Below are 24283 nucleotides of genomic sequence, written 5' to 3'. Positions count from 1 at the left end.
CTCAACACCCTGGGGTAGAGAGCATCTGGACCCGCTGATATGAACATGTCCAGCCCCTCCAGAAGCTCTTTAACCCGGTCTGTCTTGCCCACGTCGCCTGAAAGTTATCTTAAATCTGTAACTGAAAGGGAAGGAGCCCCTCTCCTTAAAAAGACAGTGAAGTACCTCCTTCAGTTTATTCATATTTAACATGAAGCTGGACAGTGCAGAGTAATATGTCACGTACCCCATCTAGTCTTCCCTTCCAGTAATATTTAACATTTGCCTTAGGGGGCAGTAACATGGCTAGACTGCAGTTTCTGGTTTTGTGAGTAAAAAACTTCAGTATCCAAGGCTGAAGACTTCAATAATATACTGTTTAAAAGTATGAAATGCTGATGCAGCAGTGGCTAGGACACAGCACCACAATACTTAGCCATCACCTTTAGTTATATAAATGCTGCTGACAGACATGGGGGAAAAAAAAAAAAAGCAAACTAACCCACCCCACTGCTTTATCAGAAGAGGAAGCATGTTAGTTTGACCCAGCTCCCCAACATCTGTATAGACTGGGTACTTCAGCAGGACTTTTTGGCACTTTTTCCTAAAGCTGATTCAATCAGCTATTAGATAGAGTCAAAATACCCTGCTGAAGCACCCAATCTATATAGACGTTGGGCAAGCCAGGTCAAACTAATGCAATGCCACTTCTGGGCAAGCACTGCACTCGGCAAAAGTAAAGCACTGGTTTTTGTTTTTTCCCTATGTGTGCAAGAAGCAAGGCTGTAGTTCACCAAGGTTCCTGCTATGCATAACATCAGGAGAAGAAACCTTTAGGCCCAGCACCGTAACAACACTGAAACTGGAAGCACTTGAGAGAAGTCAAAGGCTCGTACTGTAGATTACCTGCCAAGAGCCACACTCTGAAGGCTCCCAGTGTTCAAACGTCACAAGCCAATGCAGACCTTTTTAAACAGCACAGGAAAGTATCTGAGAACAAAGTCTCAAAAGCAGTAATTACAATATTTCCTAGAATCTGTGCTATCTACACTAGCGGATCAAAAAATCATAGAAAATTAGGGTTGGAAGGAATATCAGGAGGTCATCTAGTCCAACCCCGTGCTCGCTCAGAACAGGACCATCCCCAACTAGATCAGTACAGCCAGTGCTTGTCAAGCTGGGCTTTAAAAACCTCCAAGATTCCACCACATCTCTAGGTAGCCTGTTCCAGTGCTTCACCACCCTCCCAGTGAGAGTTTTTCCTACTATCCAACCTAAACCTTCCTTGCTGCAACCTGAGACCATTGCTCCTTGTTCTGCCATCTGCCACCACTGAGAACAGTTCAGCTCCATCCTCTTTGGAACCACCCTTCAGGTAGTTGAAGGCTGCTATTAAATCCCTCCTCAGTCTTCTCATCTCTAGATTAAATAAGCCCAGTTCCCTCACCCTCTCCTCAAAAGTCATGTGTCCCAGCTCCCTAACCATTTGCACTGCCTTCGGCTGGACTCGCACCAATTTGTCCATGTTCTTTCTATAGTGGGGGGCCCAAAACTGGATACTCTAGATGTGGCCTCACCAGTGCAGAATAGAGGGAAATAATTACTTCCCTTGATCTGCTGGCAACACTCCTACTAATGGACTCATATCCATCTTATAACCCCCAGGTACTTTTCTGCAGAGCTGCTACTTAGTCAATTAGTCTTAAACCTGTACTGGTGCATGGGATTCTTCCACCCTAAGTGCAGGACTTTGCACTTGTCCTTGTTGAATGAACCTCATGAGACTTCTTTTGGCCCAATTCTCCAATTTGTCCTGGTCACTCTTAATTCTAGCCCTACACTCCAGCGTATCTACTGCATGCCCCCATTGGGGTCTTTGATGAACTTGCTAAGGGTCACTCCATCTCATCTTCTAGGCTGTTAATGATGATACTGAACAAAACTAGCCCTGACCCATGCTGCACTCCACTTGATACCGCCCGCCAATTAGACATCAAGCTATTGACCCAGAGGCCAACAATCCAGCCAGCCAACAATCTACCTTACAGTCCATTCATCCAACCCAATGGATGCTTCCGGTCACCAAAGTGTTTGAATGATGACCTCTAACTCCTTACCCAGACTTAAGTGTGAAGAATGAAAAGAAGATAAACAGCTTATACAGGAACTGTGTCACATAAGCCTCACCTACCTGGGACTGGGCTCCAAACCACAGGCAGTGAATGTCTGAGTGTTTGCTCTGGGTGAGATGTACAGACTGGCTGTTACAGAAGCCACATTTAAAAAAAAAAACTTGCTGCAGTCTTGAAGACCATGAAAAACACAACTATCTTACAAAATTTATTTAAGCTGCCCCTCATTTCAGAGTTCTCTCTCTCTTCTGAGACCTCTTACAAAATTCTTCAAAACAAGACTTTGAAATGTTTTATTAAAAACTTGCATAAACCAGCACACTCCAATATTCCTGCTATTCAGGTGGCTGAGTTTAAAAAAAAAAAAAAATATACAAAATCCCAAGCCCTTCTCCACTGGGCCAGTCATGAGCTAGCAAGACTTCACTTCCTCTGAACAGTGGTAAAAGCCGGCATCTGAATGGGCTGGATAGGATGAACTGGCTGGAATACTGGCTTCTTTCTCATGTCAGAGAGTGTCTTCACAGAAGGGAGAAGCTGGTTTCTTTTGATGATCTGCAATGCCAGCTGTGTGTTACCTACAAAACAGTTCTGAATTAGAAATCTGTGGGCCAGCCTCAAGTGCAGGTGATTAGAACAGAATCTTGAAGTTATAGTCTATCTGTTGTACTTTTTTTGGCTATCCTCATGTCAATTCATGACAACTGAAGCACTGGCACGGCTCATTTCTTGCTTAGCTTCTTAACCCAAATGGTTGCACTGTAACATCTGCAGGATAGATTCTGAAATCACAGCTTTATAGGATCTACAGCACTTGAAAAATCCTCCCAAACCAGATATTCAACCTGTACAACATCAATAGATGTGAGTGTAAGACAAACATGGTTCTGTATATGTACCATGGCAAAGGCACTATTAGCCTATGTATACAGGTTGTTCTGCTTAAGCAAGCTCTGGGCCCAAAGCACTGATGGCTTCACTGGGGCTCTCTGCTGCTGCACAACTCTGCCCTGTATGGCTCCAACTCAAGCTTAGCGACTTGCTGCCCATTTACACAGGTGCTTCAATAAATGGCAGGGAGATTTGGAATTGCCAATATAAGCAGCATGACTCAAAGATATCTGAAGATACTTACTCATTTCTGGAAAGAGTGAAGGATGACATCACCTTAGACACCCCCCTCCCCACCCCATTCTCCACTTAATAAAATCACAAGGGGAGCCACTGTGATATATGATTTTTTCCCCCCACCAGTCAATCTTCAGTCTCCCACATTGCACCTCATTCAAAAATAGGATTTTGTTCAAACTTTCTAAGAAGTTTCACTTGGACACAAGGGAAAGTATGGACAATCTTTCCAAAAGATTAGTAGTTTTGAAAGGTAAGTGTGTTGTTATAACAGAATGACACTAGATGTAGTTTTGCAGTCTTAACTGTAGTTGGTGTTGTCAGCCAAGAGTCTGTGCCCAAAGATATTCAACAAGTTGCAGAATAAACAATTTAAAAAGCCGTGTATACAGACTGAGCCCCAAGGATCCAATATGAATATGAGTAACACGCACGCATCCACCCACCCTTACTTAAAGAGTAATACAAAGTCAAAACACTAGTTTGAAATTCTGGGCAACAGCTGGACAACCTGCCCTGGTGTGCCCCATAACTGGGAATTCAAAATTGAAACCAAATATTTCAGATAGGGCAAAATTCTTACCATTTTGTAATTCAAGATACACAGCCAGCAAAATAGCCTCAGGAGGGATCTCTTTAGGATGAATTAGTGAAGCAGCCTAACCCCCAAAAGGAAAAAAAAGTTAATGCAATTCAACAGTAAAGAAACGCCAGGTAACAAGATAGTTATAATCTTGGGCTAGGGAGACTAAACATGCCCTCCTCACCACTACACAGGATAGTTGCTAAAGAAGGCAAGATTAAAGATCTTCCATTAGGCTCTTATATGCAGAAGAGTGCTAACAGATTACCTGCCTTTAAAAGACTTTCACATTCAGTAGAAACACCATCTGCTCTTCATATTTGTTTGTGTGTGTGTTATTTTTGGGCCAGTCTAGAGAACTTTTGGTGGAAGGGTAAGAGAACAGGAGGAAAATAAATTTGTGTGGGTGAGCAGTTTATATTATGAAGTTAATAGAGCTTTATCAATAATGAAGTCAACAAAGAGACAGATGAGCACCAGCTGAAGATCTGACGCTATATTCCCAGCTTCCTGCAGATTGGGAACAATTATGTTAATATGTCATTGGCTATAATGGAATTATGGTAGTTTAGTTCTACATGCTATGAGTGACTACCATTATGATCTCTTATACAGCTCAATAACCATATAACATTGTGCCCCAATACCGACAGGCATTAAAGAGCCAATTTGCCCATTTCTTGGTTTGAAGTAATTTTCTTGAAGCTTTTAACTCGTTTCAAAATGGAACAGGTTAATACATATATTACAGCTACTCTGCAATAAAGACACCCTATAGGCTAGGAGCAAAGAAAATGTGATGAGAAAAAGATGGTGGGAGGAAAGACTAAGACCCTCTTTTAGCAGTGGATGCTTATTTTGCAGTTTCACTGCACATGTGAACAAGGTATTTTCAGAACATCAGAGACACTTCAACCACTAATAGCTGAATCCTTACTTAAAATGTCAAGGTTGGAAGCCCATTTGCTACAAATCTTTTGGTCCTAGAATTTGTTCAGCTGAGAATACAGTTCTCAACAAGGAGCACAAGCCTCAATGTTACGAGTTGTATGTAGGTTGGAAAAGCACACCAATTACTCAAAGATGGCAGGGCCATATCTGGATAGAACAGAATTGATCTGTGACCTCTAAAGAGTTAATGCAACTTTGCACCCAAAGTCCTATTTCACTCTGCTAGGTGTGCCAATGATGCTGCTGCTCAGTGCTTTACTAGCTGGTTTCACTCGGCATTGAGCACAGCAGATAATGTCCATAGCAGTTCCTCAATGCATTTTCTTGCATACAGTCCAGTGTTGTAGCACCTAATTCTATGGACTTGCTCTACAATGAGGGAATAGCTTTTGTATAGCTTCAACTGTAGACTGAAGCCCTGCTGCGAACAGCAGCTAAGTTTGCTGACTAGTTACTCAGCAAAAAATCCCTTTCAGTTCTTCAGAAGAGAACACTACTGTTGCTTTCAGAAAAAAAAAAAGTAAGGAGGAACAAAAGCCAGAAAAATAAAACTGAAATATAAAAACATGCTCAAAAGCTGAAAAAACTGTTACAAGAGTGGAAAGTCAGAGTCCCTTAATCTGTACTATCAACAGCATGTTATTGCACCCATATCCACTGACTTGTTTTTTTCTAGAACCACCAGCAAAACAACAGGGGAACTGTACTGATAAACCTATGTATGCTCTAAGAGGATTTTGGCTTTGTTTCTTTGGGTAAAATATAGAGGACATGGTTGAAGAAAAGCTGCTGCGTACATATCGATGACCTCTTGCTTTGGGTTTAGTTTTGTTATTGTTACCTGATGGAGGCACTTGCGAGCTTTGTCATATTCACTTCGCAAGCAATAGGCACTGCCAAGGTTAAACAACATCATTGTTCGTGCAGAAGTGACTGAACTGGGATAACACTGAGGTGTCTGCTTGCCAGCTTTCAGAGAGAGAAAGAGAAAAAAATCAAAGTTACTTTACACTTTTTTTTAATTCCCTACTGTGATGTGAAAGTCTTGCATTGTTTCTGGACTGTTACTTACAAGACTCCATCGCCTCATTTTCTCCTTTGTCAGACCCTGTAAAGAAAACAAAAGTTATGGTTTTGTGAGCTTATTTCTTAAAGCTTATAGTTGCAGCAAGTTTGATCTTCACTTCAAAATGACTGTGGACAACTCAGAAGACAAAGCAACGTGGTTAGAAGTTGTAATACACTTGCAACTTTAAATCTTCATTTAAGGGATGTGCTTATTTAAAAAGAACTTTTATAACTGCAGTATGACAGCAAGCAATGAGGTTTAAACTGGAAACATATCATTCACGCCAGAATTGCTACTGAAGCCTGAATTACACATGTGGGTGCTGCAGTAACACTTTGTTATGGTTTACACATGGCTCACAATTTAGAAGTGCTGCAAGAAGATACAGATTTCAAATTTCCCTGCCCTCTCACCCCTCCCTGTGCTTGGAGGAAGTAGGATTTCACTTAAATCCCCAAAGTTGGGTTGCAGGGCAGAGGGATGGGGAAGGTTAGGAAAGAAACTGAAACTCAACTGTAGGTGAATAACAAGCTTACAAAAATGAAGTTTAGATAAACTAATGAGAAATACATTAGCAGCACTGCTCATTTGAGGCATTAACTTCTTCAGAGTGAGCACACACAGAGCAAACCAAAAACTGACTAGAGACTCAAAACCAGACTGCCTTGAAAATGTATACATATTGCAAGTTGCAGCAGGAAGGCAGCTGAAAGCACGACCGGTTCTAATCAAGTATGAACTCATTAACCTTGATCCTGCTCATTTGAAGAGATCCCCAGGGAAACATCAGTGACGTTCTCAGGGTTCAAGTGAGTAATGGCATCAGAGATTCTGTCTAGGGAGATGAGTGCCTCTGCTGCATACAAATGGCCAAGAAACCTACAACCGCAAAAACACTGGGTTACAAGCTTTGTAGCAAGGCAGTAAGTCTCATCTCTAAATTACTCTCCAGAAGAGAAGCAGAACATATGTCTTTGCATGAGTGACAGGCTTGCTGCACTGAAAGCACTCACACTGAAATGGAGTACCACGGAGATGTTTTTATAATAGACTTATAATGGTGATGTTTTACAAATCATGGACCCCAAGACTGCAATCATCTGTGTACATGAATGGTCCCACTGAAAAGTCACCTTGTGCACAGGGTTGGCAGGGTCAGGATTACATTCAAAAGTAGCCAGTTGCCATTTATTTAACATAGTGTTTTAGTAGCACATTGGTGCTGCCTGAACACTATCTAAATAAATAGCAACTTCCCAAGGATGCTAGGCTTTGTCTCTCCATATTACAGGTAGAAAAACTAAAAACTTAAGTGAATTTTATACCCAAAAGAAAAGCCACTGAACTGCTTCTGGAGTGTTCCTAAAATTAACAACATTGCAAAACATACTCTATCCTCCAAAGAGGACTACCAAATTCTTCTGTGCTGTCCTGAATATTTGTACATCACTTAAGACAGGTAAGGATACTAAATTATCCTTCAACTTAACTAGTGTTATAAAAGCTTTGTGTTTGCCATTTCTAGTTTAGCAACAAAAAATCTGCCACTTTCCTTGAAAATATATTCACATTTTATATGGATTAAGTTTGCATATGTTGTATCACCAAAGGTAAACGCCCAGTTACCAGGTAAATGTTAAGTAAAAATGTTCATGTGCACAACCAAGATGTCCAAAAGTCTAGAATGTATGTCAAGTTATCATCCAGGAGCTTTGTGTTACTGAGGATGAGTACAGAGAAGCCATTAATCTTGTAAAAGAATGCAAAGGTCATTATCAGAAAAATATGACCAGGGAAACAAAGACAACAGGCAAAATACCAACTCCCTGAAAGCTCTGAAGGGAGTAGGAATGATTAACCTGCACAGCAGCTAATTTTACAGGGTAAAGTTAAATAGTTGTCCTAGTTGTTGCAGACATTACTCTGACATCACTTTTTAAGCTGGGGTCCTAGTAACAGATCTAAAAGCAGTTGGTTACCGAGATCCTAGAACTTCTAAGATAAGACCCAGTATTATGTCCTTGCCACTGGACCCTCCCTCCTCTGAAAGATTTGCAAGGTGCATGAAAAAACTGCACAGATTCCAATTAGGGTACAGCCCAGGTACTTTGCAGGGTAAGGGTTAGACAACAGCTTGCAAACCAGGCAGGGATATACAGAGCCACAGCAAGTGGCTGTGCGAGACCACAAAGGCACTGAAGCTGTTTGCTACAGCTTTTATTTCAAAGGGTGCTGCTTCTCCAAACAGCTATGCTGGACCACGGATAAGGTCCACTTGATTGGAGAAGTGGCATCCTTTGAAATAAGAGCCACAGCAAACAGCTGAGCAGCTCATCCTTAATTCTTCAATCTGCTGTGAAAAGCAGGTTGCAAAAATCACCAAACTACAAGTAGTTCAGGTCATATTATATGTGAAATCCATACGTAAATAAGTGGGCTCATGACTCCTTGGCTGCTGATGGATGTTCACATAAAGGTATGACGAGATTGGATGCACGATTTTGGAATCAAGGATTAGTTCCCAAATGCGCCTTACTTGTCAGTCAGATCTCAGGCTCCCCCTGCACTAGCAAGTTGAAAGCTGGGTGCCCACAATCAGCTGACTGTCAGCTGGGGCCAGGGACTAAACTGGGGTCTGGAACTGGACCATCTGGTCCTCAGCCCCATGCAACAATCACTTGATTGTCAAAACACCAGATGATTTTTACAGGTCCCAGTGCATGGGGATCCTGGGACTGGGCTGCCGCAGCATGATCCCAGGGTCCCCAAGCACAGGGGCAACCAGTTTTAACAGGTCTCGAAGCACAAGGGATGGAGAGTCTCTCTGATCCTGGAGTCATGTCATGCTGGGATCCTTATAAAACGTGCGCAGCTCAGCTGCACACAGTCTTCTGAGATCCCTGGTACACAGGGACTTTGTGATCACTGATCAAGGAAAGAGGCTCCTTGATCCTGGAATCCTCAAGCCTAGGGGATCATCAGAAAAAAATGCATCACTAAAGGTCTGGCATGCAGTGAGTCTGAGGAGATGCTTTCAATGTCAGGTTCACCTCACCCCAAGACCTGAGTCCAGGGACTGGCTCTGCCCCCAGCCCAACTGGGTAGGGGACAGCCGTGTCCCAGCCCTGGGCTGCCCCATGCTGGATCTTGACACTCAACTGAGCATTTGAATCTGCCATGACCCAGTCCCAACTGGCCTCACATTCAAGTTAAGGCATGATACAAATGAGCCACAAAGTTGTTACATATTACTATGCCTTAAATTGACTTGAACATGTGGCTGAGTTATTATTTAACCTGTCAATTGCATCTTAAATGGAACCTGTGTCAGGAGCCCTTGTTAATGCTTGTTTTGCCACAGACCTCAATGGGAATAGGATCAGGCCTGATATTCAATTCTTTACACTAACATGGTGATTCTCAGTGACGGTGCTACAGCACATTGCAGTGCCCTGAGATCCTTTTCATGGGTGCTGCTGGATGTCATGCAGTGCTGACTGCAACATGATTCACAAGATAGCCCCAGAGATTTCAAATAGGAATCCACAGTGCCAAAAACATTCTGACCTGTTGTGGTCTTGGAGCTCTTTGCAATAGAATTGCTTTATTCCTTATCTGTAGTCAAAAAACAAGTGAGAACTAAGAGCTGGCATTAGCTGAGGGGTGCCTCAAGTCTGAAAATATTGAGAACCACTACAGTAGAGGCAGAACTGGAAAGGAGCTAAAAGTGTTGGAGCTTCAATTCAGAGTATGATGCAGGAGAAGTACAGGAATAGTCCAGTCAGACTTACTTGAGAGATCCTGACAGCTTTGGCTGTTGAAGAAGCTTATCTGCATGATTCAAAGCCATAAGGTTATCACCCAAAGCAAGAGCAACATAAGCACTGCAGGCAAGTATTGAGCACCTGGAGGGGAAAAAGAAAAAAAATTATTGGCCAAGAATTCTGTGGGCACAAATCCTTATAAAATTCCTACATTAAAAATCAATCTATACCACATGCACAAGGCGACTCTGGATTAAGCTATGAGCATTTGGGCACAAAGCTAGACAGAAGCTACACTAGGCTGTTGGTATGAATAAGGCCTGAATCCTCTCTCGTCAGACACCTCAGACCTGACTTGTATAGAAGGCCCCGCTGCCTCAAAAAGTGACTTTAGGTCTTGTACTTTGAGTCTGATTAAGGAGGCTAAATGGATAAAATATCAGCATGTAAACTCAGAACTTTAGCGATATTATAAGCATTCAACTTTACAGGTCATATTTTAAATTGTCAAGGGGGGGGAGAAAGCAGTTTTTTATCTGTGGAATTCTACTTTTCTCTCCAAAGCAGCTATTACTACACTCAATGAAACCAATGAAAAGAGAGATTAAAAAGCTCTGTACATTTTGGTTCAACACATTTTGATTCCAGTTACCTAGCAGATGGAATACAATTTATTCAGTAAAAATAAAAGCTTTAAAGTTCACAATTAATCAGCACTTTCAAATGTTCAAACACATCACACTCATTGTACATTCCTTTATCAAACCGCAGGGTGCTATTATAATCTCATACCAACGTCACCACGCGGAATCAGAAACGAACAGGGGCAGAATTTCTGTTGTCAAAATACAACCTGAAGCACATTCTCCAGATTACTGGGCTTAATTATAAAATGTTCTACAAGCAGAAGTCAAGGATTGTTACAGATTTGATCAGTAGGATTCTGAAATCCTGACCCCCAGCATACTGTAAATACATGCACACATATGTGCATACAGGGAGAAAATGCACTCATTTTGATTTCATTTGTGCTCTAGCTTCTTTTAGCAGTGAAGTTCAGTTATGTTTTCCCTCCTCTTTTATAGCACTACAAAGGGTATGTCAGGTCTGCAGACTGCTGTATTCTGTAACTCTTTGTCAACTCCTTGCATTAAAGAGGTTTTAAACGCATTTACAATCTAATTGGCACTCTGAGTCTATCAGACTGATTCCACAGCACAACGGACAACAAAAATCTACAAGCATCAAGGTAATAGTTGCAAATCTAGTTTTACTATTGATTTTAAAACTGAACTTTAGCCTTGCATCAGAAAAATCTGGCTTTTTATTGTTACTATGAATACAGCCTTTTAGATGTTACTACTAGACAGTTTTGAGCATTTCTAGCATAAAATGCCCGAAAAGTCTTATAACGAAATATGTACCACTCATTCCACATCTTCAAGTAATAATCCCAAATCAGGATGTCAGCATTAGGTCAAGCATTTACAGCTTGTAATTTTTCCCCTTCCCCTCCCCCTGTCCCCAGCAACACACTTTGGGATATTTTCCACTTCATAAGACATAGCTTAATGCAGGCTGCCTTGTCTCAGGGAAGGTGCCATCACCTTCCTCACCTTGGGACTCCTAGCTGTGAGAATAGCTTCTGTTCTTCTGCAGGGAGGAAGAGTGAATCCTCCCATGTTGGGATAACTGTGAGAAGCGCATATTCAGCTCTCTTGCCAGTAGGTGGGCTATTACAGCTCCAACCCTCTGGCAACTGTCAAGCCCACTTTGGGTCCAGCAGTAAGTCATGTAATTCATGGCAGGACCTGGGGTTCCTTTATTCCCGTTTCCCAGGAGGCATGCACTTTAATTATGCACAAGCAGGATAAGAAACTTCACCACTGTTTCCCCCCACCCCCCACTTCCTCTTTACCATGCCCAGATGTCACATCAAATCTGAACACATACAAAAGCTTTCAAGAAAGGGAGGAAGGCTTCCCCCACTCAAGTCCCAAACCAAAAATATTTTTGAAAGGTTGCCACTGGGAGAAAAAAAAAAAAAAAAAAGAGACCATTATCTCAGACTGAATTGTTAAATGGACTGTTTTCTTCTCTGCCTCAAGGAATAGCTACTTTTAAACAAAGGGAGATGCTATAGCTGCATATACTGGATCTGTACTGACACACAGTCAATGCTACACTTGTTTCAAACCAAAATTGTACATTTCCAAATCTTAAGAAAAGCGTAGAAAGGAGAAGAAATTCAAACTGAGAGACGAGCAAGTGTTCAGTGGAATTCCTGGTGTAAGGGGGAGAGCCCCTCTCTCATCTGTATTTGCAGGAACACAAGAAGGATGTATAGCAACAAGCACCTGGGGAGGGCAGGGAGAGGGAAGGTTGGGGGAGAAGAAGCTCACATCACATTTTTTTGCTTGCCATATTGTTCCTCTCACACTTTGAATCGATGTCGAACTCACTAAACCAAACACTCAAGAGATCTGACAGTTAATCGGAGCAGAAGAATTGTAAATCGCAAGAGAGCAGACAATCTAGTTTCCCCCCCACCCCGGATGAGGACTCTGACAAAACTCAACAGGCTGCTTCTGAGAAGTGGGGAGTTCCAGTATTATTGCACTTCGGAGCTACCTGCAGTTGCCTTTCAGATAGAAAAAGAGAACTTTTTAATTCCCAAATCATGACATACAACCTATTGCATGAGACACAGTAGTAAGATGTCAGCCTCCATAGGCAGAGTTTATAGACTCTAAACCAGACATTTACATGTATTTACTGTAACGAAGCACACTACCACTGAAATGCAAACTGCTGTCCAAATCAGACAGCCAGCAATGGCTTTTTCCCCAACCAGCAAGCTGAAATAAAATTTAACCTACCACATAAAACACATAATGCAGACCATGTTTTGTTTTTTTACGTATCAGTACAGCCAAATGCAAGGACGTACATCTGGGAACAACGACTGTAGGTCACACTTATCAGAGGGTAGATTCTACTCTAAAGGCAACAATTCTGAAAGTCTTCAGGGTCATGAACATGAGCTCCTCATACAACACTGTAGCCAAAAAAGCTAATGCAATCCTTGCACGTACTGGAATATCAGGTATGGGAGAGAGAGGGAGGTCATTTTATACCTCTGTTTTTGGCACTAGTGTAATCACTTCTGGAATAGCATGTCCAGTTTTGGTGTCCACACGCCACAGATAATGTAAATAGACTGGAATGGGCTCAGAAAACTGCAAGGGGGTGGAAAGAAGGAGGGATGAAGGTGCTGGAAAGCATGCTTTCATGGAAAAAAAAAACAAAAACAAAAAACCCCCCCAAAAAAACAACAAAACTTGGGGCTCTGGGATCAGTCCAAGTACCTAAATGGGAAAGAAAAATATGAAAGAAGATCCTTCAATCCAGCACGTAATGGCATGAGAGCCAATGGTCAGAAGCAGAAAGTAGTCAAACAGACTAGAAATCTGTCCCAAGTTTTTACATTGTGAAACCGCTGGACTCAGTTACCCAGGGTTGGTAGATTCTCTAGCACTAGGTATTTTTAATTTGAGACTAGATGCTTTTTGTAAGAAAGATACTCTATTCGAGCACACTGATTAGATTCACAGCATTAGTTCAAGGAAGTCCTAGAGCCTATACAATACATGTGGGCAGCTGATAGTGGTCTCTTCTGCCCTAAAAATCCACACAAAAAAATTCTTTAAAGCAAGACTGGAAACTTCCCACAGAATCCACAGAAAATGAATAGGAGAAAGAGTAACATTACAAATTGGAAGTTGAGACAGAAACGATACACAACTGCTTTGTTCCTCACATTCTTTCCTCGTCTTCTCTCCAATTTAGTAGCTTCTCCTTTTTCATCCTTCTATAATGGTTTTTGTTTCCCCTCCTAATCGTCAGCAGTTAGCAGAACACTCATCCATGGACAATCGGCAGAGTAACAAACACTCTGACGGGATTTCTAAAACTGGAAATTCATCAGTATTTAAGACCATGAGTTGATACTAGTAATCTTTATATTGGAAGAAGCTTAAGTAAAAGAGACTTTCAGGTGTAACTGTGTCCAAGAACAAAAACCATAAAAAGTGTCCTTTTTTTAAAATGGTCAAACATGAACAATTCTCTTCTAAGGGAGAAGAATTTCAAGAAGTTTCACATTTAGTGTTATGGCCCAGAGATGGCTCCCAGTCCTGACTGCATTTCAACAGAGTTGGGTTGTTCCAGCAGATTAAATATACTGTATGGAACTGCTCTGGGCAGCAGCAGAAAAGTTGACTCCTTATTCAAAGCATGAAGACTATGCAGAGCCTATGCAGCTGAAGAAAATTGCCAGAGAAGAATTTAGAGGAAACTCCACTAGAACAAACTTCAGAGTTTCTGTGTCCCTACATGTCTTGTTTCCTTACATTTTTAATGCCAGCAGCATTTGATCTGTTTGTACATTTGCTGCACACACTTGTTCCCTATGAAAATGTTTCATGCGATAGGTCAGAACGTGCGTTGCAGAGATTGCCTGCAATGGTCAAAAAGTTGGAATGTGTGGAAGAAATTTAAGACAACTGCCAAATAGTATATGCACGAAACAGGAGACATGAGAATTTTATCTAGATGGGACTCCTAACTTTGTCCCCAAAATCTCCCCTCCCTCCCCCACTAAATTATAGTAAGATTGTATTTTAAAATCTATGAATATATGCAGTTCTGTATAAACAATTCAAAAGCTAGTATAAGCACATCTGAGTACTGGGATGAATGGAGCTTTCTACTGTTTTCAACTTACTATCACCAAGATAAATCTAAGAGACAGAGAGACAGTGCGAGTGTGAGTTCCCTACCAGAGATTTCTTCCTGGTTTCAGATTCTTTATTACTTTTAACTGACCAATCAGATAAGAGTTTTAATTTGTTCAATTAACTTACTTCAGCTTCACTTGAAGAAGAACTATCACTTGATTCTGTAAAGAATTAGATATTCTACAACCATGTGCAGAAGCTTAGAAACAGTTTTGTTGAGTCGGACCCTAGGGAAAGCACGTACTGCAGTTTTAGCCATCAGTCAAAACAAATATTGCAGCAATTAAGTCAATGTTTTTCTTTCTTTCTTTTTTAGTATGATGTTCTTTACCAGACACGGCATAATTCTTGTACTGACAGGTTTTTCCTGACATGTTGTCAAGTTTCATCAGTAGGTAACAATGGTTGATTGGAAAAGAAAAGTTTACGTGTTCATTTTCTTACAACATGATACCATGTAATTCTGACATACAGAAGCTACAGTTTACTTGATCAGAGCCACACTGTTTGTTTTTAGCCCAATACCGCTCATCTCAACTATTACACTATTTACGGCTTGAGAATAAATAATCAAGTAGTCAGTAATGACTTCTCACACGTCCACACTTCCTTCCTTTAAATGAATAAAACTAAATTTCCTGCACACAGCTGAATGAAAGCAAAAGTTAAGCTTGCCATTATCACAACAGATTACCTGAGGGTTAGGCCAGAATACAGAATGTATGCCAAAGAGTTCAAAGTAAGAGATTATAGCATGCTTTGATAGGAAATAAAGAAAAGACAGCTGAAGCAAGATACATTTTGGTTTTTTATACCAAATTTCTGATTATAAGCAGTAAGAAGGATAAGCACCATACTCATTAGCCCATTCTTAATGACATTTCCTGAAATTTGACAATGCATCAAGCTTTGTAATCATAAGGAAGTTTTTAAACAGGTTGGCCAAACCTCTCTGCAATATTAGCAAGTGTTGAACCTGCTGGAAAAACCTTAAGTGGGTTCCAAGGGACCTCTTTCCTCAACTGGTATCAAAGTAGAATAGCTCTGTAAAGAGAGCATTAAACCATGGACCAAGCAGTCTTAAACTTCTGAAAATGAAATATCATTACATGTCTCACTAAGGAAGTCAAACTCTAGGAAGAGGTTGAATCTGATTCCACACAACAGTTGGGCTTTGGTTCAGAACAAGAGGCACCTGCTCACACAAGTGTTTTCCTTGTTCCTTATCACTGTCGTCAGAGACAAGTTTTCGAAGAAATGGCATTTAAAATTTTTACTCATTTCAAAGGTTCACACTTTACACAAGAGGAAACAGCTATGGGATTAGAGTTGTCTGTTTCTGTTGCAGTGCTTCAGAGCTCTAGGTCATGAACCAGGACCCCACTGGTTTAGCTACTTTTCAAACAAAACACAAAAAAAGTGAGTCTATGTCCTGAAGAACTTACAAGAAACTAGAAAGCAGTGAAAGGAGGAGATGGGAAGAGAAACAAAGGGGGAAAAAAAAAAAAATCAAACAGCGTAATCTACAAAACAGGCAGTAATCTCAGCAAAGCAGCATCCTAACTATTGCCAATTTTTGTAGGCACCACGACCAAGCATTTTTAAGATAGGATTTGAAGGCAAACAACAAAGTAGCTTTGCAAATGTTTCTGGACAGTTTGGGGAAGACACAAAAGTACCTATATGAAAATGTAAATGGGCACTGGAGGCTGGCCCCATGGTCTGATCATAGGCAGGAGTTAACTTTTTGATAGCAAACAGAAAGATGATGGATGGGGAGAGAATAGGCTATGTAATGAAGTGAAAAGCTTTCATTACATGAGATTTAAAAAAAAAAGACAGGAGGGAAGGAAAGACACAAATGGTTCAAGCAATAGGCTATGCAGGTGACCTCTGAAGTAATTCCTGGGATAAGCACGAGCAGGCCAAAATGACACTTGTGAAAGCTAGAGAAAACGATGTTGCAGCAAATGGAAAGAGAGACTACGAAAATCTAAACAGGGGTTTTAACTGTTTGGATGTACAGGCCTAAAAGACTAAGCCTTAGAGAGATTATATAGAAACAATAAAGAAGACAAATATAGACTGGATGTTAGGACCGAGAGACAGCTCCAAGTTGAAGATAACAGGTGATTTTGTCCTCAGCAACTAAACAAAGGTTGCGAAGAAGAGTGGCAAAAAGTTAGTCCATTATATTACCATCTGCGTTACAAGACCCAGCACAAAACCAGGGTTTAAGCTACTTTGCATTTAGCATTATCCAAGCAATCTCCATTATAGGCTGGCATCCAAACAAGCCTTTCACGAGCCCCAGAAGGAAAAGGTCACGTACTAAAGTTTCAATCTTTTTCAGTAATGACAGCAGGAAGCAGGTTCTTGATTTTGACTTCGTAAGGTAAAGATAACCAAGATAACCAAGGTATAGTAAAGAGAAAGCAGACTCATTCTGTCTTCTTCCCTATACCCACCATCAGAAGTTGGCAACATACATCTTGCAAACTTCTTATCCAGTCCATGTGCGCAGGCCAGGGAAACTAGTGAAATTCAGCAGCACCACTCCCTTGAAGGAGTCTTGTTCTCAAGATGCCTGCTGCTGAGGACTGGTTTCTGTGCCCACGCAGAACTCCTCTCACTCTCACTACCAAATAAGTTGCTCCCCACTGGTAGTCGCCATTAGGGTTGTGTGAAGCTTTGGTCCCCAATTCGATTTGGTAGAGATTTGGCGATCGAATTTCCAAATCCAAATTTAAATCAGAGGACCCTTTAATCTCCCCAAATTGAACCGAAACCCTCCAAATCGATTCAGAAAGATTTGGACCCAGACGCAGCTTTAAATGTTTTTTCTACATACTTCTAGGTAGCAATAGGCTCATGAGAGCTGCGATGCTGGGGCACATGGAGCTTCCTGCAGGAGCGCGGGGGGCTCCCCAGTGGGCTTGACAGCAGACCTGGAAGTGGACCAGAAACCCTTCTGGTCCACTGCGGAACATACAGACTGCCCCCTCTGCACCCTACCGGCTCAGTGACTGGCACCTCCTCGGTCTGGGGTGGGGGGCATCCGGGGTCCCTCTGCAGCTGATCACCGAGCTGGAGGGAACCCCCATGTGCTCCCCGGCAGACTCCCCCCACACCCCCCTGTGGCATGCTCCATGTGCCCCAAAACTGCAGGATTCACAAACCACACTGGTACCCAGAGGTATGTAGAAAATTTTTTTAAAGCTGTGTTTATGTCCAAATCGGCAATTCTCTGAGGCAGCATCAAATCTTCAGATTTGGATTCAGCCAAATTGAATCGGGGACGGCAATCCGAATCAATGAATCGAATCACTGTCCTTGATTCCGTCCAAATCCGAAATGAATAGGGCCCACTTTGCATACCCCTAGTGGCCATGCTTTTCAACAGTGCTCTGTAAGTAGAGGCTTCATTGGGAGAGTCCACAAAACCAGCACTCAGCACAGAGCAGGGAAGGCTGGGGCGCTGCAAAGGGGTTAGGTGGCCTATGATGGCAGCTGGGTTGCAAGTGCCAGCCTGCCCTTTGAAATGCTGCCAACCCTTGCTCTACGCTTAGCTTATAGACAGTGTCTGTTCCATGGCACAGACACAGACACAAGAAGGCAAAGCAAAAGCTTCCTTAGATTAATATTATGTAACCTCCTTGTAATTTGCTGATTATTCAATCCAAGCGTACTAGCTTTGATGCCACTTTCAGGTGCAGCATATAATCTTTTTTAAAAAAAACTTTAAAAGCATAGTCTGACATTCTGGAGTTACTGTCAGGTCTTTATTTAGTGTTGCTCCTTTTATTAAAAATGTTAGAACTTACCTCAAATTTTCTAACTCCTGTTTCCTCAGAGGTGAAGAAGGTGGAGCTGGAATGAATTTATCTCCTTCATGACTTTTAGTGCTAAAAGGAAGACAGCAAGTTGTTAATTATGAACAGTGATCTTCAAGACTTGAACAAAAAGCAAGCAAGAAAGAAATAAAACTAACTGAAACTAACATCGACACTAATCCAGTTTGTTAAGAAAAAGGATTCAGTATGTTGAAATTGAGGCTTGGGCAAAAAAAAAATGGAGGACTGGCAATATTTCAAAAACTTCTATCACTACTGTTTGGGAAGAGCGGAGGTGGGGAAAGGTAACAACTTGTCATCAATCCACAAAGAAAGAAAATCCCCATCAGTGACACCTTACAACAGCTTTAAGGGTTTTTTTAAATTCACTTATGGAAGTACTAAAATTGGTAGCAGTAGTGCAAGTGGGGTATGAATCTAAAAGGCAAAGCCATATTCTTTTTTACCAATTGGTAAAAAGGCCCATCTAGGAAGCGCTACAACATTAATTTCTTCATACAAACCTCTACTGCAAAAGTCTAATGTCCAGTTTTGCTTAGATTCATTTTCCCTTTGGTAAAGTGCTAATACAAGATTTAAATATGCATCGATACTTGACAATGAGAGTGATTTCTGTCTCAAAACTTGCATTCCCCCCATCCATTTTTGGCAGTAAGCACCGTTTTCCATATGGACAAATACACAACTGCATTCAACTATAAGTTGGAAAAAACAGTTTCTTTCTGAACTGGTGAAGGTCTACAATTGCATTTTTGCACAAAAAGCAAAACATTTGAAAAGGCCCAAATCTTTCAATTGAAAGCAAGCACCAAGCATTTTTTCACCCAAGCTGAGCTTTGCCTCACCTCCACTTAGCACAGCAGTGGGCAAAGTGTGGCCCGCCAGGCCATTCTATCTGGCCCATGGGGCCCCTAAAAAAATTAAGAAAATTAATATTTATCTGCCCCCGGCTGCCTGTCATGTGGCCCTCGATGGCTTGCCAAAACTCAGTAAGCAGGCCTCCGCCCAAAATAATTGCCCACCCCTGACTCAACACAAGCACCACGTAATAAATATACTTAGAGGCATGGTCACTGAAAGCAAACATGAAAACCAGCAAGTACAGAATAGGAGAAAACCTGTACCTATTACTGTTGAAACTTATTAGCCTGATTTCTTGATGAAAAAATCTAGAACAAAAATCTGTGTCACTACATTCAAACGCACATACTTTTCACTAAAGGGAATCTATGCCACAGTTCGCTGTGCATAAGTTTTGTGTTATACATAGTCCACGTGAATTGTACTTTTAGTTCTTTGTTTGTCCCTTCTCCTCCAAACAAGGAAGGTTCCCAGCTGGGAGGAACAGAAAGGAAGCATTTGAAAACTTAGTAACGTAAGTTCAGGAACAGCTTTAGTTATTGGATCCTGTGGTCAACTGCGACCCTTGGGAGGGAAGGCAGTGATTACATTAACTGTAACAGCCTGTGATCTTGAGACAGTAAGAAATCCTCTTGTACAGTGCATACTTTTTCTTCCTCACTCCGATTAAGGTAAAAGGCCATACTGGGAAAAAAAACCCTGATAAACGAAATGATAATGGTTGGATTGTCATCATCGAGGATTACCAAGGGGGGTAATTTCTTTTTATCATCTTCCCTAAATGCAAGCAAAAAAAACCCTACAGGTGGGAGGTTTCATTTAAACACCCTACCTTTCATTTAAGCAAACAGCTTAAGAGTTAAATTACTACACAAGTCTACCACACTTTTAGAATATATATTTGAAGTAGGATAGAATTTAAGAGATGCAACTTTATTAACATTTTGTTAAAAGGACTGTAAATTCCAAAACTACCTGCCCTTCTTTGAGAGCTAGATTTACAGTTTTTTTCTCCTCACTATGCTACAGAAAAGGGAGGGGGTTCATGGCGTAAGGACAGTACACACAGAAACCAAGAAAGTTTTGCTGCACAGTTGTCAGTACACTTCTGTAACATCCCAGATGTTTTATGGAAGTTCAAAAAAGTGTGTGTAGGAAGAGGGAGAGGGAGGGAGAACCAAAGTCCTCTTGACTTTGGTTCTAGAAAGTCAGCTTTATAAGTTATTACAAACTTGGTAAGCCAATGGAGCTTGTTCTAAAATTCTTTTTGTAAATATGTCATTTTATGTTATTTTTGCAAATGGCAACTCTGTTTCTCTCTCTCACACCTACTAACGTAATCTCTATCCAATTCGGAAACAAGCAAAGCATTAAAGAAGACTCTTGGGCTGTACACATGACCAATTTGAGCAAATACAGATAACTCGTTAGACACAAATACACACTGAATCAACTAAAAAGCACAACTAGAGAGGAAAAACCTTATGTCACTGTAACAATTGAGAGTTCACTTAGAATTAGAAAAATACAATATACTGTGCACTGCAAGGGTGTGTGGGAAAACAAAACATGTATTTAGTATTCACAGAAGGCAAATAAAGAGTGTACAGTGAAAACAACTGTAAAATGGATGATTTCATTGTTTAGGTTTTATTCCCTTCCATATACTGGTGAAATTCCAGTCATCAATTTTTTCTCCTCAAGTTTGCTTACAAATACTAAAAACTACTACTGCTCTAACTGTATATATATTTCATGGAGACCTCAGTGCACTTTTGAGATTCAAATTTTGCACTCCCATTTTTCAGCACATCATACAGGCTAGCCAGCAGGCACAGAATGTCAATTACACGTGTGGCGGACAGAAGAGTTTGAGATGCAACTAAAACATCTATTGTTTACCTGCATGCTTCACTGCTTTCACTGTTCTCTGCATTCCCCCCCAACTGGTTACTAGTTTTAGATCCATTTTCCTGCTTTGACTCCTGCTGATCTTCGGGCAGCAACAGCAAGGCATTTCTTAGACAAATGGCTGCAAACTCCATGCTGGCTACGGGGATAGCTGAGGACTGGCCATCACTTAAAAGGATGGAAATTAACAGGTAAATATTAAGACACAAAGAGCTCTAAAAAGCACATTCAGAAAAACCACACAAGAACTTTATCCTATGAAACCAGTGCAGAATTAAGCTTAAGCATAAACCTTCCTTTTTTGCAGACAACAAAATCCTTCACATTCTACTTCAGAGCTTGATCCTGGGAGCACTTCAGGCATAAGAGTCCTACTCGTTTAAAAAACAAAATGTGAACAAATTGTTTTCCTCTAACAGAATACTTGTAGCACTTCTTCATACAGAGCTGGATTCAAGCATTGCTGCTTGTACAGAAAGGCAAGACATGCAAGAATAAGACCATGTATACATGATACTGTGGCCAATAAATTCCAGCACTTGAGAAATACAAACAATTTATTTATCATATCACTTCATGAAATATTATGGCTCTTACAAGAGAAGACAATATAACTAACAAGTCCTAAAGCTTTAGAGAAAACTTACTGGTTTGCTCCTTCTTCCAGACTACTTTCTAGAACAGTTTATTGGCAAGCATTTCCCTTCTTGTAAAACAAATTAATGGATACAACTAACTGGAAAACATGAATTGTAGAGATGGAGTTACAGCCAGTTAAAACTTCAGCTTCATTAAACATACAAGCAGGCCCTCTGCTGGCCATTACACTAACAAAAGAGACTGGGACCCCAGGCTTCTAAAAACATTTCAACACAAAGTAACTTTAACCACCTACATAATCTTGTATCAATCAACAGGAACACATTTAAGTAAGGTTACTCATGCTTGAGCATGCATTCATTTAAAAAGCTTCCTGGTGAACAGCCCTACACGTATAATTGAGTTGCAGAATGGAAGAAAGGGTACAGAAAATATACTTACTTATAAACAACATTCTGTATGGACTGGGATGCTAGGACTATTTTACGGTGATAGCCCTGACCTACTATGGATTGCACAATTCCCTTTTTGCTTGGAAGACCCTTTGTTTCTTGCTCTGATGTCTAAAGAAAGAAGAAAATACAAAAGAAGCTGATTAAATCAAAAAGGTTGAACAAACAGCTTTAAAGGCTGGGAGAGCAAATTACATACATTTTGAGTCTACCTAACTTGTCTGGGAAAGGCAGAGGACCAAATATGAAGAATAAGGAACTCTACAATGTTTTTTTCCCTTATAAGGCAGAGAGGTTTACTGTACATACCCTAACTCTGATAATTCTGACACTTTGTATAATGGCCAATTATCTAGTTTTCCTTTTGCTGTGAAAGAAAAGTGACAGTAAAACAAGAAATCATTTTTAAAACAACTACAACACAGCTTTGAAATACTAGGACAAAGAAAAAACCCACATAAAATGCAACTGAATAATACTGCAACCTAGCAATAACTACTGTTAACCAATGACACCAATCACATTACACAGTTTTAAAATGAGCACCTGAAAATGCTGCTCACTGGTCTCGAACCATTTCATAGGAAGCTTAAGTCCTAACTGTAGCAATATCCAAAGTTACACTAAACGTGTTAATACTGCTACTGAAAACCAATATTAAAAACTCCTAGGATGGAAAGAGAAGGAAGGAGAAAGAAACACACATTTGAGTCCACACTTTGACTTCATAAAGACATAATAATCTGGAAAGGTGTCAGAAATATTGACCATTATCTCAAAAGAATGAATACAGCATTAAATCTCTTAGTAGGCAATTCATGGCAAAAGATCAATCTGTTAGCAATAAGATCACACAGGTGTACAAAACAGCATTTAGCAAAGTCATTTCAGAGCAACCCTAAATAAATTGGAGGATTAGGCCAAAAGAAATCTCATGAGGTTCAACAAGGACAAGTGCAAAGTCCTGCACTTACAACAGAAGAATCCCAAGCACCACTATAGGCTTGGGACCAACTGGCTAAGCAGCAGCTCTGTAGAAAAGGACATGGGGGTTACAGTGGACAACAAGCTGGATACGAGTCAACAGTGTGTGCTTGCCACCAAGAAGGCCGACAGCATGCTGGTCTGCATTAAAAGGAGCATGGCCAGCAGATAAGACGGAAGTAATTATTCCCCTCTATGGTTCGCTGGTGACTCCACATCTGGAGTAGTGTCCAGTTTTTGGTCCCTCACTACAGAAAGGATGTGGACAAGTTGGAGGGAGTCCAGCGGAGGGTGACGAAAAAGGATTAGGGGGCTAGGGCACATGTCTTCTGAGGAGGGGCTGGGGGAACTGAGCTTATTTAGTCTAGAGAAGAGAAGACTGAGGAGGGGATTTTGATAGCAGCTTTTAACTATGTGAAGCAGGATTCCAAAGAAGATGGAGCTAGACTGTTCTCAGTGGTGGCAGACAACAGAACAAGGAGCAAACGTCTCAAGATGCAGCAAGGGAAGTTTAGGTTGAACATTAGGAAAAACTTTCTTACTAGGAGGCTGGTTCAGGAAATTGCAACCATATAAAGTGCAAAATACTATTAAGGACTCTGGATAATCAGGTCTTAAGCCAGTAAAATTGGACATTAAGCAGCAAACACTTTGACCTTAGCATAGATTCATAGATGCTAGGGTTGGAAGGGAACTCAACAGGTCATCGAGTCCAGTCCCCTGCCTAGGCAGGAAAGAGTGCTGGGGTCAGAGGGCATGTTAGGCATGTCTATATGCTGCCAATTTCCTGCACCACGCAGTCCTGTGCTGAAACACACTATACTGCTGTGTGTGTGTGTGGCACAATTCTCCCACCTGTGCAAGTCACACTCACATGTAATATATCCAAGATAACTAGCTTCACGATTTGGAGGGTGGCAGTGTGTTTCAACATGGTACCATCTGCCTGGTAGAGTGGGGGGGCATCATTACCCTTGGCATGATGCTTTGAACTGACACTTTGAAAGAGGAGGAGCTAATGAAAGGCTTCAAAAAGTGTTGTGTGGAACGGTGCCAATGAGGAGGGAAGATGCAGAACTCAAACAGATGGCCTTGATTCCACAGAAATCAGGGAGGAAAAGGTCACAGCAATCAAAATGGGGAAGGAAGAAAGCCTGCATCAGTTCTGGCTAAGTGGAAAAGAAAAAGCCGTAAGCCAGGATTCCATCCAAAATCA

General features: G+C 41.1%; 1 protein-coding gene and 1 long non-coding RNA gene across 2 annotated transcripts in view; one reads left to right on the top strand and one right to left on the bottom strand.

Moving 5' to 3' along the window:
• Nucleotides 1-2306: 2306 nt before the first annotated feature.
• CNOT10 (CCR4-NOT transcription complex subunit 10) overlaps nt 2307-24283 on the bottom strand; it is a 48045-nt gene continuing 26068 nt past the window's right edge. Inside the window, exons 11-19 of the mRNA XM_019508804.1 lie at nt 22073-22194; nt 21023-21199; nt 18230-18310; nt 9634-9747; nt 6591-6721; nt 5846-5881; nt 5615-5742; nt 3823-3898; nt 2307-2689 (exon numbers count right to left, since the gene is read on the bottom strand). Coding sequence (XP_019364349.1) covers nt 2535-2689; nt 3823-3898; nt 5615-5742; nt 5846-5881; nt 6591-6721; nt 9634-9747; nt 18230-18310; nt 21023-21199; nt 22073-22194 — 1020 coding nt within the window. The 3' untranslated portion in view covers nt 2307-2534. The remainder of the gene's footprint in view (nt 2690-3822; nt 3899-5614; nt 5743-5845; nt 5882-6590; nt 6722-9633; nt 9748-18229; nt 18311-21022; nt 21200-22072; nt 22195-24283) is intronic.
• LOC109291711 lies at nt 21137-21412 on the top strand. The gene is made up of 2 exons (XR_002095930.1): nt 21137-21222; nt 21339-21412. It is a non-coding gene; the product is annotated as an uncharacterized LOC109291711 (long non-coding RNA).

The sequence above is a fragment of the Gavialis gangeticus genome, unplaced genomic scaffold (genome assembly GCF_001723915.1).
Source record: "Gavialis gangeticus isolate Ggan-Ray unplaced genomic scaffold, GavGan_comp1, whole genome shotgun sequence".
NCBI classification, from domain to species: Eukaryota; Metazoa; Chordata; order Crocodylia; family Gavialidae; genus Gavialis; species Gavialis gangeticus.
The sequence above is the reverse complement of the archived record's forward strand: the minus strand, read 5'-3'. Positions and strand labels throughout refer to the sequence as shown.